Genomic DNA, 14,595 nt, shown 5'->3' with positions numbered 1-14,595 from the left:
CAAAACAAACTACGTGCTTTTTTAGAATTTATTTATTTTGAGAGAGAAAGAGAAGGATTGCATGCATGTGAGTGAACATGAGAGCAGGGGAGGAGCAGAGAAAGAGAGAATCCCAAGCAGGCTCTGTACTGAGCCTGTTGTGGGGCTCGATGAGATCATGACCTGAGCCAAAATCAGAAGTCAGATTCTTAACTGACTGAGCCACCCAGGAATTGTGTTACTTGCCTCTTTTTTTTTTTTTTTAATGTTTTTACTTGGTAAAAGACAAAATTTTCAACATCTGGGTGGCCTAACTTGTGTTATAATTGGAATTTTACTGGCATGTGAAACTCAAGATTGCTAGGTACTCCTGACTTAGACCCCTGTCTTCTAAGAGCTCTGGTGGTGATAATGTTGACTCTATAAGAGATAAAGAGTAATTCTGAGAATGTTCTGGTCAGATGTAGATAGCCCACCGCTCTGTTCTTCATTTTTCATTTTAAAGCTTACCTTTACCATCATTAGTAAGGGCAGCCGCCTACCAGGGTGCTAGACTGCACTCAGAACTCCTGAGATGATACACGAGATCCTTTTTCTCAGCATTGTGATTCTGTGATTGTATTATTTTGAGAGGCTAGAACCGAATCCAAAACCATCACATACATTCAGTGGAATTCTTGAAAACCTGGTAAGCTCTTAATACCTAGAAATAAACAAAAAATATAGTTCACAATGAACACATTTTTAGGTGTGAGATAACAGTGTGGCAAACTGAAAGTAGGTCTTTGACTCATTGCTCTGTTGCTGAAAAGTACTGAATTTTCTCTCAAATGATCTCTCTGAGCCTTCTTATTTTCCTTACTGTTTTTTTTAATTGGAACCCACGTCGTTGATGGTTTGTCTCCTTGAGCTCTATTAGTTGCTGCTTGTTGGGGTTTTCCTCTTCAGTAATGTGTTTGACACTGTGTATCTGCTTATTTATGAGGAAAAAGATAATGATCTATTTCTTATTGAAGGGCCTGCTCCATTCGGTTCCAGTTGGGTCAAACACTACTGCATGTATCGGAAAGCAGCCAAGAAGTTCAACATAATCCCATTTGAGCACAGATCTGGGGGGAAGCTTGTAAGTATTTGATTATATATTTTTCTATTCTGTGTGACAGGTAATTTTGAGGCTCACATTTTAATGGTGTATATATTCGTTAATGATAAATACATTGTATTTTGTTTTTAGGATTCAAATCTTTCTTTCCTTCCTAAATAAAATAGGCCAGTAAATAACAATCTTTGTGGGTTTGATTTGAAATGTATAGATTTTTATGGTCAGGACTAGAGTCCTTTTATACAAGTGTAGTTAGGGGATGCAGTGAACACCTAGAAGAAACTTTCACTACTCAGTGTTCTGTCAGGTCAGTCCTCACACAGATCAGATGTGCACACGTGTATTCACAGCCTGAAAAACATACAGTAGGTAATCTATAATTAATTATATTGTTTTCCATTTAGACTTACAAAGTTCTCACATAGGCAATTCCCATTTATTTTCCACAGAAATAAGTAGCAAAACAACACATGATAGCAAAAAGACCTCAGGAGTTTGCTGTCTAGAAAAGATGATCATTACTTGGATTTTAAGTAGAAACTGCAGCTCATAGCAATAATCTGTAGTCTGGAGACAATGTTCTTCCACCAGTATTGAACATAATTGGTAACACATTAAAAATGAACTCATTGCTTGCTGGGTGGATGGGCATGCTTTTGCTTTGGTGAATACAGAATTAACCCAAGTTCACTTTGGGTATACTTTGCATCTTCCTGAAAAATATTTAAAGCAGCTTATAATATAAACATAGTTTTGTAATAGACATGGAAAATCGGGGCCATGGAGAAGAGGAGGAAGTGAGGATATCACTTTTTTTTTTGGTCTTTAAAAAATTATTTATTTATCTTTGAGAAAGAGAGAGAAGGAGGGAGATAATGCTCACAAATAGGGAAAGGGCAGAAAGAGAGGGAGACAGAGAATCCCAAGCAGGCTCCGTGTTGTCAGTGCTGAGCCTGACACGGAATTCAAACTCACCAACCATGAGATGATCACCTTAGCCGAAATCAAGAGTTAGATGCTTAACCAACTAAGCTGTTCATGTGCTCTGTGAGGGTACCATTTTCTCTCTTTCAAATTAAAAAAAATTTTTTAATGTTTATTTTCCAGAGAGGGAGAGAGAGAGAGTGTGAGCTGGGGAGGGACAGAGAGTGAGACACAAAATCTGAAGCAGGCTCCAGGCTCTCAGCACAGAGCCCTACATGGGACTCACACCCACAAACCATGAGATCATGCCCTGAGCTGAAGTTGGATGCTTAGCCAACTAAGCCACCCAGGTGCCCAGAGGATATCACTCTTAAAAGGCGGTTGGGGTTAAGATCGCGCATGAGGTTTGATTGTTAGTCATGAATCAGGACTAACTCAAATGCTAAGACATGTCTGCTTAGAGAGGTCTTTCTGTTAAACCACCAAATAATAAAATATACATTTTAGTATATAATGACTGTAATATTTAGAATATTGGCATATTTGAGTGTTTGTTGACTATTACTTGGAGGTTCTCATATTTTAGAAAATGTCAGAATATTCTAGAAGTAGGTTTTCTTCAGAACCCATGTTCCTGCATTGCTTCTGTCTCCCTTGGATGGTTTAGTGAGGTAAAATAGCACTGTATTATAAAACAAATTAAGTAAAGTTAAATACAGGGTGATTTACTAAGGAAACAAAACCTACATTGATTGAGTGGTCTAGCTTTTGATGATCGTAGTAGCTGATATAGGGCCTTTTGATACATTGTACTTTTTAGGTATATTCATATGGAGTTGAAATTTTTGTAGGTCAAAAATGGTCACATATTGCCTATTTCATATGGTGTTATATAATGTGAATTAAAAACAAATTATCATTTTTTAAAAAGAGTGCAATAAAAGTATAACAAATATTCTAGTATTTTGGAAGCCATATCATTAATCTACCTTTTAAAAATAGTGCTTATGGTTTGGAGTATCATTGAAACTACTGTATTATAAATGACGGAAAATAATTGCATATGTTAAAAAAACAAATTGTATAAAAAAATAAAAATTAAAATTAAAAAAAATAGTGCTTATGAGGTCTCGTTTAGTGTTACTGTAATCAAAGAAAGATCTAGAAAATCTTCAGGAAAAGAGGATGATAAAAATTAATAAGATTATACATAGTGTTTAAACTTGTTTGAAAGAGAACAGAATAAAGGGACTTAAAATCTTGAATCTTATGTTCCCTCTTATCCTAATATAGGGTTCTTCAATGTCTCTATGTTTATACTGTAGTTTTTGAGAATGTTTCAAATGATTATTTTCAGGGGGATGGAGAAGTGTTCTTTTTGAAAGAATGTACCAAGAGGCATACTGACTCCATTGACAGAAGGTTTTGTTTTGATGTAGAAGCTGCTGACCGGTAAGTTATTAGAATTATAGCACTTAATGAAAGAATCTTATAAAAAATGATTTAAAAATGGAGGTTAATTGAAACTGAGATTTTTTTTAGCGTGAAAGAATGTTATCTCGTTACATTTCCAGGCTTTGTGTTTAGTTTGACCTGTTTGGTCTTTGTCTCTGTGTTTAGCTGTGGAGTGATAGCTTGGTCTTGGCTGGAGTTGGAGTTCTAACCAGTAATTAAAAAATTGCCTTGGAGCATTTCATTGTTGACCCAAACCTGATTTGTGGCTCTGAAAGAATAATGAATGAAAGTGAGGAAGTAAGTGACAAAGCTGACATGAGATAGTGGGCTGTGAATACAGAATAATATTCATTTTTGTGTGGGAATTTTCAGTGTGTGTATTTTGTATGTGATGGAGGGTCATAGGCAAATTGTTTATTCAAACACTGGTAACTTTTTTCCTTGTATGATTTTCAGTTATTATAAAAGAATCTTTGCCGCAGAGGAGGAAGTAAAAAAAAAAAAAGTTCGTTCGATAATATTACTACTTGTCTGGCATTTATTAGTGTCCTGCTGCACTAAGGAAAATCCTGGTACTTCTAGAATATTTCTTTCAGAGTGTCTGACAGTATGGTGGTTCCTTGGCAGTCACAGCTTTGGCAGCACTGGTCTTTAGATAAGGCTGTTTCATAGTTGTATAATAAAAATTTACAATATGAGATTTCTGTAACAAAAGTTCATTTCAGATCAGATACAAAAGTGATTAATGCTTCCCCTTCCCTTAGATGATGTGACCAAGTCTATGGGGTCGGTGCGGAGAGGGAAGAGCTATGCTTTACTTTCCAATAAATGAAGAGCAGGTGCATAAAAGTGTGCCATTAAACACCATGATAAATTTGGCACTACCGTGGAAAAGGCAGGTAGTTTAATGAGCATTTTGATGAGAGTGGAGAAAAAATGAAAGAGGATGTCATTGTGGAAGATGTCAAGTTTCAAGCCAGCAAGGACCGGTTCAAATACCTGAAGAAGAGATTCAGGCTGTGTAGTGCAACTTGAACATATGTGTGTATAGGACCGTAGTGGGCATTTGCAGAGTCCCAAGTGCCAGACAGTGCTTTCACTTAATCCTTACCACAGCCCTATCAGGTAGATATTATCCTTCCTATTTTATGATGGGAATCTGGAGGCATAGAGAGCTTGAGTGATTCTCCCAAGGACATAAGGAGAAGAGTTGAGATTTGAACTCCTGCATTCTGCCTCTAGAGCCCATTCTGTTTCTTAGCTACTACACTGTAAGTCTGAGTATTACCACGTAATTGTGACATTCCCTAAATAATTGGCAACGGTGAACCAACAGTGCTGTCTACTAGAAAATATGTAAATGTGGTTAGTCTGATTTGCTTTGAAAACAGGATACTTCTGGTACTTTCATATATTGTTTTATTCCAGTTTGTATTGTTTTTGCCTCACCCTATATTTTTCCTAAGAGTTGATCATGCCAAATGCACTTGGTCAGTGATGATTCTTACTATGATTGTAACCACTTTCCCTCTTCACAAAGATTGATGAAGGATTACTGTGGAGTTATTTTCACTTGTAAAGCAAAAGATAATACCTTATAAATAGACTCTGAGGACTGGAGAAGACTTTAAAGGTGATCTAGTGGTTTTAAAACTGCTTTATAGGGAAACCCCCTTTTCAAATAAAATTTTGCATTTATGTGTATATGAAACAGAAAGAAAAAGAAAAGAGTTCCCTTGCTAAAGTGGGGCAAGGGGCCTGGATCTGTACTCTTTGTTCCCTTCTTCTTGCAGACATCTCTAATTTGCTTCTGCTGAGCACACAGAGCTGCCTTCTGGGAACTCGTGGCAGGGGAGCAGGAGTCTAGCTAGATGGTTGAAGAAAGGCAGACAGAGGATCTAATGTCTAGTTGGTGACTGATGAATTATTAGGAGTCAGCTGGGATTGAGACTCTCCTATTCCAGGCAGAGTGGAGGGCAAATGTGAACAGCACTGGAGCAGCCAGTAGAGACAGGTCTGGAGATGGCAACAATAGATGAAAGGGCCCTGGATTAGTGCTGGTAGCTGTGCAAATGGAAGCTAAGGGATCCATCTGAGGGAGACGTTTGAAGCTAAATTTAGAGACAAATTGGATGTTGGAATAGGAAGTCAAGTAAGGGAAGTGAAGGAAGGGAAGATTTCTGGCTTAAGCAACTAGATGGTGCCATTTACTCTGATAGAAAACCAACCAACGAGGCCCACGGATGGAGGATGATGAATTCAGCTGTGGTCGTGTTGAGTTAGATTGCCGTGGGTCATTCAGTGAGCAATCCATTGGCACCTAAGACATTGATCTGAGGATTAATGCAACAGTGTACATAACTTGAGCCACAGAACTCGGCAGGTACATGGTGTGGAGAGTTGAACTGGGGAAGAGAAAAGCGGTGGAAGGTAGGGAGCTGTTTTTGAAGAGAGAGAGAGAGAGAGAAAGGGGGAGAGAGTGGTGCATGGGATTGTGCAAGAAAGCACTCCCCCTAGAGTAGCGGAAGAGAAAGAAAGAGTGAAAATATTCGCAGGGGACTGAACAAGAAATCTGTTCCCCAAAACCACTGATGGGAAGAAAGGAGAGGATTTCAGTACCACCAGAATTCTATAAACAGTGGAGCACAGAGTCTGAAGTTCTGGAGCTCGGTGCCTGGCAGTGCTCTGCTGACGAAGCAGGGTGAATCCCCGGGAGCAGGCAGTGGGGTCTGCGGGGTCCATGTGCCACAAGGGGAGAAGCGGTTTCCCTGCTCGGAGTGCATTTGGTAGAGGCTATACGTCCTCCCCACAGGCATAGGTCCCAGTGGAACCCACAGAGCAGCCATGTTTGCCAGTATTGGGACAAAGACACCAGCATGCGGTGAAACCTGGTACTGGCTGTGTGTTGTGGTTTGCCATAATCTCTGAACCTCTGCCATTGCGTGATCATAGGAATGTTTTCTGGGCAAGTCAGCATCAGGTCATTGGTCACTGAGACCCTCCCCCGGAGAGTGGGTACGGGTCCAAGCCACTGGGGTTTCTGAAACACGTGGTTTTGAAACACAACCCTATCTGAGATAAAGCTCTGGAGAGAGGTGCCGCTTGGCAGGTGGATGGCTTGGACATGGACAGGGTAGCCGGGGAAGTGAGATAAAGGCCTGAGGTCAAGGAGGGGCGCCTGATCATGGGTAAAGAGTGCAAACTTCCTGTGTCAGAGACTAGGGAGCTGGTGAAACCATTTCTACCTCTCCTGTGCATGTGAGCCACACTGATCCACTCCAGTAAGCTGAGCAGCACCACCTAGTGGAGACTGGACCCAGTACACCAAGTCCTGCCCAACTGCGCCTTGTAAGCACATTCCTAGAAGACAAGCACAAGTCATCCCACCTGCTTAGTGTACGGATTATAGAGGAGTTCATGGTTTCAGGTCTAGGGGAAACTGGATGTAACTTCATTCAGGTTTTATTCTGTTCGCTCATTCATTTATTTGTATTCTTTGCATCTGTTTTTGCTTAAATTGTTTTTTCTTTTTCTTCCTCATTCTTGGGTACCAAAAGAAATTTTTATTTTTTATTACTTTTTAATTTTTATTCTATTTTATTTTATTCTATTTATATAAGTTTTAAAATTTTCTTACCTTTTTTCCCCTTTTCATTCCCTTTTTTCTCTATTCTATCAAGCATCTTTTTTTTAAATTTTTTAAATGTATTTTATTTATATTTGAGAAACAGAGAGAGACAGTGGGAGCAGGGGAGGGTCAGAGAGAGAGGGAGACACAGAATCTGAAACAGGCTCCAGGCTCTGAGCTAGCTGTCAGCACAGAGCCCAACCTGGGGCTTGAACCCACGAGTCGTGAGATCATGACCCGAGCCGAAGCCAGATGCTTAACTGACTGAGCCACCCAGGCACTCCCATCAAGCATCTTTCAAGAAGCAGACAAAAACATGTAGGATTTATCTTCCTTTATTTGATTTTTTGTTTTGTCTTTAATTTTTTTAATTTTTAGTTTTGTTACTTTTTTTCTTCCTCCAAAATGACAAAATGAAGGAATTTACCCTAAAAGAAAGAACAGGAAGAAATGACATCCAGGGTCTTAGTCAACACAGATATAAGCAAGATATCTGAACTAGAGTTTAGAACCACAATAATAAGAATACCAGCTGGGACTGAAGAAGAGCATAGACTTCCTTTCTGCAGAGATAAAGGAAATCTGGTCAGGATGAAATTAAAAATGTTGTAACTGAGGTGCAATCTTGAATGGATGCTGCGACAGCAAGGACGGGTGAAGCAGAGCAGTGAATCAGCGATTTAGAAGATAACATTTTGGAGAATAATGAAGCAGCAAAAATGAGGAAAACAAAGGCAAAAGATCATGATACAGGACTTGGAGAACTCAGTGACTTATTAAAAAGAAGTAACATCTGAATTATAGGAGTCCCAGAAAATGAAGAGAAAGAAAAAGGGGCAGAAGGTTTATGGGAGCAAATTATAGTGGAAAATTTTCCTAATCTGTGGAAGGACACAGACCTCAAACTCCAAGAAGCACAGAGAACTTTCATTAGAATAAATAAAAACCGACCATCAACAAGGCATATCATAGTCAAATTCACAAAATACTCAGGCAAGGAAAGAATCATGAAAGTACCAAAGGAAAAAGAGTCCTTAACCTGTAAGGGAAGACAGATCAGTTTTGCATCAGACCTATCCACAGAAACTTGGCAGGCCAGAAAGGAGTGGCAGGATATATTCAACATGCTGAATTGGAAAAATATGCAGCTGAGAATTCTTTATCCAGCAAGGCTGTTATTCAGGATTGAAGGAGAGAGAGAATTTCTCAGACAGAAACTAAAGGAGTTTGTGACCACTAAACCAACCCTACAAGAAATTTTAAGGGGGACCCTTTGAGTGGAGAAAAGACAAAACAAAAAAGAACAAAAGCAGTAAAGACTAGAAAGGACCGGAGAACATCACCAGAAACACCAACTCAACAGGCAACACAATGGCACTAAATGTCATTGGACCAAACACTTTAATCAAAAGACATAGGGTATCAGAATGGAAAAGAAAACAAGATCCATCACTATGCTGCTTACAAGAGACTCATTTTAGACCTAGTGACACCTGCAGATTGAAAGTAAGGGGGTGGAGCACTATCTATAATGCTAATGGTCATCAAAAGAAAACCAGAGTGGCCATGCTTATACCCAACAAACTAATTTTTAAAATAAAGACTGTTACAAGAGATGAAGAAAGGCATTGTATTATAATTCAGGAGTCTATTCACCAAGAAGGTCTAACAGTTGTTAAACATTTTTGCCCCCCATAGTGGAAGCACAAAACTATATAAGTTAAATAATCATAAACATAAATAAACTAATACATAATAATACCATAATAGTTGGGGACTTCAACACCCCATTTACAGCAGTGGACAGATCATCTAAACCGAAAGTCAAGGAAACAATCGCTTTGAATGACACACTGGACTGGATGGACTTGGCAGATAAGTTCAGAACATTTCATCCTAAAGCAGCAGAATACACGTTCTTCTCAAGTGCACATGGAACATTCTCCAGAATAGTTCACATACTGAGTCACAAATGAGCCCTCAACAAATACAAAAAGATCAAGATCATACCTTGCATATTTTCAGATCACAACACAACAAAACTTGAAATCAACCAAAAGAAAAAATTTGGAAAGATCATGAATACTTGGAGATTAACAAACATCCTACTAAAGAATGAACGGGTTAACTAAGAAATTAAAGAGGAAATTAAAAAGTACATAGAAGTCGATGAAAATGAAAACACGACAGCCCAAAACCTCTGGGATGCAGCAAAGGTGGTCATAAGAGGGAAGCATCCAGGCCTTCCTAGAGAAGGAGGAAAGGTCTCAAGTACACAGCCTAACCTTACACCTTAAAGAGTTGGAAAAAGAACAGCAAATAGAGCCTCAAAGCAGAAGATGGGGAAATCATAAAGATTGGAGCAGAGATCAATGATATCTAAATTAAAAAACCAGTGGAACAGATCATTGGAACCAGGAGCTGGTTCTTTGAAAGAATTAACAAAATTGATAACCCCCTAGACAGATGGCTCAAAAAGAAAAAGGAAAGGACTCAAATAAATAAAATCACAATTGAAAGAGGAGAGATCGCAACTAACACTGCAGAAATACAAATGATAATGAGAGAATATTATGAGCAATTATATGGCAACAAATTGGGCAATTTGGAAGAAATGGACAAATTCCTAGAAATGTATAAACTACCAAAACTGAAACCAGAAGAAATAGAAAATTTGAACAGACCCATGACCAGTAAAGAAAAAATTGAATCAGTAATCAAAATCTCCTAACAAATAAGAGTCCAGGGCTGAATGGCTTCCCAGGGGAATTCTGCCAAACATTTAAAGAAGAGTTAACACCTATTCTTTTGAAGCTGTTCCAAAAAATAGAAATAGAAGGAAAACTTTCAGAATCATTCTATGAGGCGAGAATTACCTTGATTCCCAAAACCAAGACCTCACTAAAAAGAATTACAGACCAAGTTCCCTGATGAACCTGGTTACAAAAATTTTCTACAAGATACTAGCCAACTGGATCCAACAACACATTAAAAAAATTATATACAATGATCAAGTGGGATTTATACCTGGGATGCAGGGCTGGTTCAATATCTGCAAATCAATCAGTGTGATACATTAATAAAGAATAAAAACCACATGATCCTCTCAATAGATGCATAAAAAGCATTTGGCAAAGCACAGCATCCTTTCTTGATAAATCTCAGAGTAGGAGTAGAGGATCATACCTCAAGATCATAAAGGTCACATACTAAATACCCACTACAAATATCCTCAATGGGAAAACCTGCGAACCCTCGCTCTATGGTCAGGAACACAACAAGGATGTCCACTTTCCCACTGTTACTCAACGTAGTGTCCTATCCTGAGCAACCAGACAATGCAAAGAAATAAAAGGCATCCAAATCAGCAAGGAGGAAGTCAAACTTTCATTTGCAGATCATGTGATGCTCTGTGTGGAAAACGCAAAAAAACTCCACCAAAAACTGTTAGACCTGATCCATGAATTCAGCAAAGTTGTAGGATATAAAATCACGGTACAGACATTGGTCACATTTTTATACACCAATAATAAGGCAGCAGAAAGAGAAATCAAGAAATTGATCCCATTTACAATTGTACCAAAAACCATAAAATACCTAATCATATGCCTAACCAAACAGGTGAAAAATCTGTACACTAAAGACTATAGGAAGCTTATGAAAGAAATTGAAGGAGACCCAAAAAATGGAAAAACATTCCATGTTGATCTACATTTTCAATGCAATCCCTATCAAAATAACATGAGCATTCTTCATAGAGTTAGAACAAAAAATTCAAAAATTTGTGTGGAATCTGAAAAGACCCTGAATAGCCAAAGCAATCCTGAAAAAGAAAACCAAAGCTGGAGGCATCACAATTCTGGACTTCAAGCTGTATTGCAAAGCTGTAATCATCCAGTCAGTATGGTACTGTCACAAGAACAGACACATAGATCAATGGAGCAGAATAGAAAACCCACACATGGATCCACTATCATATGGCCAACTAATCTTTGACAAAGCAGAAAAGAATAGACAGTCTCTTAAGCAAATGGTGCCGGGAAAACTGGACAGCGACATGTAGAAGAACGAACTTGTACCACTTTCTTACACCACACACAAAAATAAAGTGAATGAAAGACCCGAAGGTAAGGCAGGAAGCCATCAAAATCCTAGAGGAGAAAATATGCAACAACCTGTTTGACCTTGGGCACATCAGCTTCTTACTTGGCATGTCTCCAGAGGTAAGGGAAACAAGCAAAAATGAACTGTTGGGACCTCATCAAAATAAAAAGCTTATGCACAACAAAGGAAGCAATCAGCAAAACTGAAAGGCAACTGACAGAATGGGAGAAGATATTTGCAAATGACATATCAGATAAAGGGTTATTACCTGAAATCTATAAAGAATTTATCAAACTCAACACCCAGAAAACAAATAATCCAATGGAGAAATGAGCAAAAGACATGAGTAGACTTTGCCAAAGAAGACATCCAGATGAATAACAGACATGTGAAAAGATGCTCAATATCACTCATCATCAGGGAACTACAAATGAAAACCACAATGAAATGCCACCTCACACCTGTCAGAGTGGCTAAAATTATCAATTCAGGCAACAACAGGTGTTGATAAGGAGGTGAAGAAACCCTTTTGCACTGCTGGTGGGAATACAAACTGGTTCAACCACTCTTGGAAGACAGTATGAAGGTGCCTCAAAAAAAAAAACTAAAAGTAGGACTACCCTGTTACCCAGTAATTGCATTACTATGTATCTGTCCAAAAGATACAGGTGTGCTGATTTGAAGGGGTATATGCACACCAGTGTCTGTAGCGGCACCATTGACAGATAGATATAGTATTGAAAGAGCCCAAATGTCCATTGACGGATGAATGGATAAAGAAGATGTGTTGTATACACACACACGCACGCACGCATGCACGCACGCACAATGGAATACTACTTGGCGATCAAAAGAATGAAATCTTGCCATTTGCACATGAAATAAGTCATTCAGAGAAAGACATGATTTCACTCAGGTGGAATAAGAAACAAAACAGATGAATATAGGGGAAAGGGAGCAAAAATAACATAAAAACAGGGAGACAAATCATAATAGACTCTTGAATACAGAGAACAAACTGAGGGTTGTTGGCAAGGTGTTCCGTGGGAGATGGCTAAAGAGGTGAGGGGCATTAAGGAGAAGACTTGTTGGGATGAGCACTGGGTGTTCTGTGTAAGTGATGAATCAATAAATTTTATTCCTGAAATTATTGTTACACTGGATGTTAGCTAACTTGGACTTAAATAAAAATATTAAAAATAACGGTGGGAAATTGGGCATAGCACTTGGCAGCTTCAGCAGCATTTGACATGGTACTTACCTTCTGTCTCCTGCAAATAATCTGTCCCTTGACCTCCATGACTGAATCATGCGGGTGGCCCCAAATTTCTTGAATCTCGCCATATTCAGCTATTAGTTATTTTATTTTATTTCCTTTTTCTCAATTTTATTATTTCATTAAAATGCTAATTTATTTTGAGAGAGAGAGAGTGACAGAGAGTGAATGAGCACATGAGTGGGTAAGGGGCAGAGAGAGATGGAGAGAGGGGGATCCCAAGCAGGACTCCTGACATGGGGCTGGATTCCACGAACCATGAGATCACAACCTGATCTGAAATCAAGAGTCGGACTCTTAACTGAATGAGATACCCAGGCGCCCCTTTGCTTTATTTTATTTTATGTTTTTTACTGTCTATTTTTGAGAGGGTGCAGGAAGGGGAGGGGCAGAGAGAGGGGAACAGGAGGGCAGAGAGCCCGATGTGAGGCATGAACTCGCAAACCTCAAGATCGTGACCTGACCCAAAGTCAGATGTTCAACCAACTGAGCCACCCAGGTGCCCCTCGGCTGTTGCTTTTTAAATGTTATTTCCTGTGGTTGTCTTTTCTCTCACATGGTTTCATCCTCAAAGTGTATCACTCTGTAAACTGTATTTTTCTTTTTTTCTGTGTTGTGAACTGCTTTTAGAATCTTCAGCTTCTTATGTGGTACATCTCCAGTTCTACTTCTTTCATAATTTTTGGTGATTTTGGTATTGCTTGAGATGATCCTATCAGTGCTTTGCCTCTTGCCTTCTTGAACTCCTCTCCTTCAGTCATTTTGTCCTTTACCTCAGCCATTCAGTGTCACAGTCATTGCTGAGATCTTGCCATTAAAAGGACTGGCAACTCCTTTAGGAGTTTAGGAGTTTAGAAAGCTGCATGCCTTTCTCTTTCTGAGACTACCTTCTAGTGCTTTCTTTTCTGGTAAGTTATCCTTAGATTCTCTCTATTGTTAGTTTCCATACACCCTCACTTCCTTCTTCACGTAGTTTAATTTCACAATCATTATAGTCATCTTTTAAATATACTCTTTTGCCCCTCTTTCTTTACTAGACTTGCTGGTACAACTCCAACTTAAGTGGGATTCCCCTCTGCCTTCTCTCTTCCTAGAGAGACACATTAAACCATGTTCACTGGGATCACTGCAAATTCATGACCACTAGCCTCAGGTGGGCTGTTAATTCTAACTACTAATTATGTTAATGTATTCTTAGTTCCTTCATTCTCCTGGTTGATGAATATTTCATATCTTCTTCTCTCTAAGCCTCCAACACTGTCTCTTTCCTGATAGTTGTGTGTCCTGTTTAGTTGTGAAAGTAGAAGCCATTAGAAGAGATCGTCCACTGCCTTTACACCCACTCCGTCACAGTGTGCAGATACTGTGTCACTGTGTGAGCTGTGTTCCTGAGGCGAGCCTCTCTGTTCACTTGTTTCTCATCTTGTCTCTCTCTCATCCTGTTTCTGCTATTCTCTGATATCACTTAAGCAATCTTCTTTCTTGTTAACATGAAGATTGCCCTTTCTACTGGATTATTCTCATCAGCAAACAACATACTTATTTCAGCCATCCTGCAAAAATGTACCCACCATCACCGGTGAAAAATCCTTGTTTGGACCAGTCTTCCTTTTTGTGTGCTGCCCATTTCTGTCCTCTCATAAACAACAAAACTTCCTCAAAAGCTGTTATTTTAAGGTCTCAAATTTCCTTGCTCCTGTTCTCTCTTGAACCCTCTCCAATCTGGCCTCTGCCCTCCTCTCCACTGCGCTTGTGTTTGTCAAACCATCTTCATCCTGTGCTACATCCAGCGGTCAGCTCTCCTGTCCTTCCTGTTCTCTGCTGGCAACAGCACCTGGCATGTCCGGTCAGACTCTCCTCCATGACACCCTTGGTTTACTTGTTCCAAAACCTCACGCCTGCCTGTGTGTTTTCAGCACTGCCATTGGCTTTTCATTGTTTAGACTCCTTTGCCAGTTCTAATTTCCCAGACCTCCTGATACTGAGGTTCTCTTGTGTTCATCCAGGAGCTCTTCTCATTTTAATCCTTATGATCTTGTCTGGCTTCCTGCCTTTAAATGCCATCCTTATGTTAGTAACTCCCAAATTTATTCTCTCTACCTGGATCTTTTCCCTGAACTTGAGGTT

General features: G+C 39.2%; 1 protein-coding gene across 1 annotated transcript in view; it reads left to right on the top strand.

Moving 5' to 3' along the window:
* The window catches only part of ARHGAP10 (Rho GTPase activating protein 10), a 235,057-nt gene that overhangs the window by 51,233 nt on the left and 169,229 nt on the right, over positions 1-14,595 (top strand). The window contains exons 9-10 of the mRNA XM_029950836.1: positions 996-1,102; positions 3,363-3,457. Coding sequence (XP_029806696.1) covers positions 996-1,102; positions 3,363-3,457 — 202 coding nt within the window. The remainder of the gene's footprint in view (positions 1-995; positions 1,103-3,362; positions 3,458-14,595) is intronic.

The sequence above is a fragment of the Suricata suricatta genome, chromosome 1 (assembly GCF_006229205.1).
Source record: "Suricata suricatta isolate VVHF042 chromosome 1, meerkat_22Aug2017_6uvM2_HiC, whole genome shotgun sequence".
Lineage (NCBI taxonomy): Eukaryota > Metazoa > Chordata > Mammalia > Carnivora > Herpestidae > Suricata > Suricata suricatta.
The sequence above is the reverse complement of the archived record's forward strand: the minus strand, read 5'-3'. Positions and strand labels throughout refer to the sequence as shown.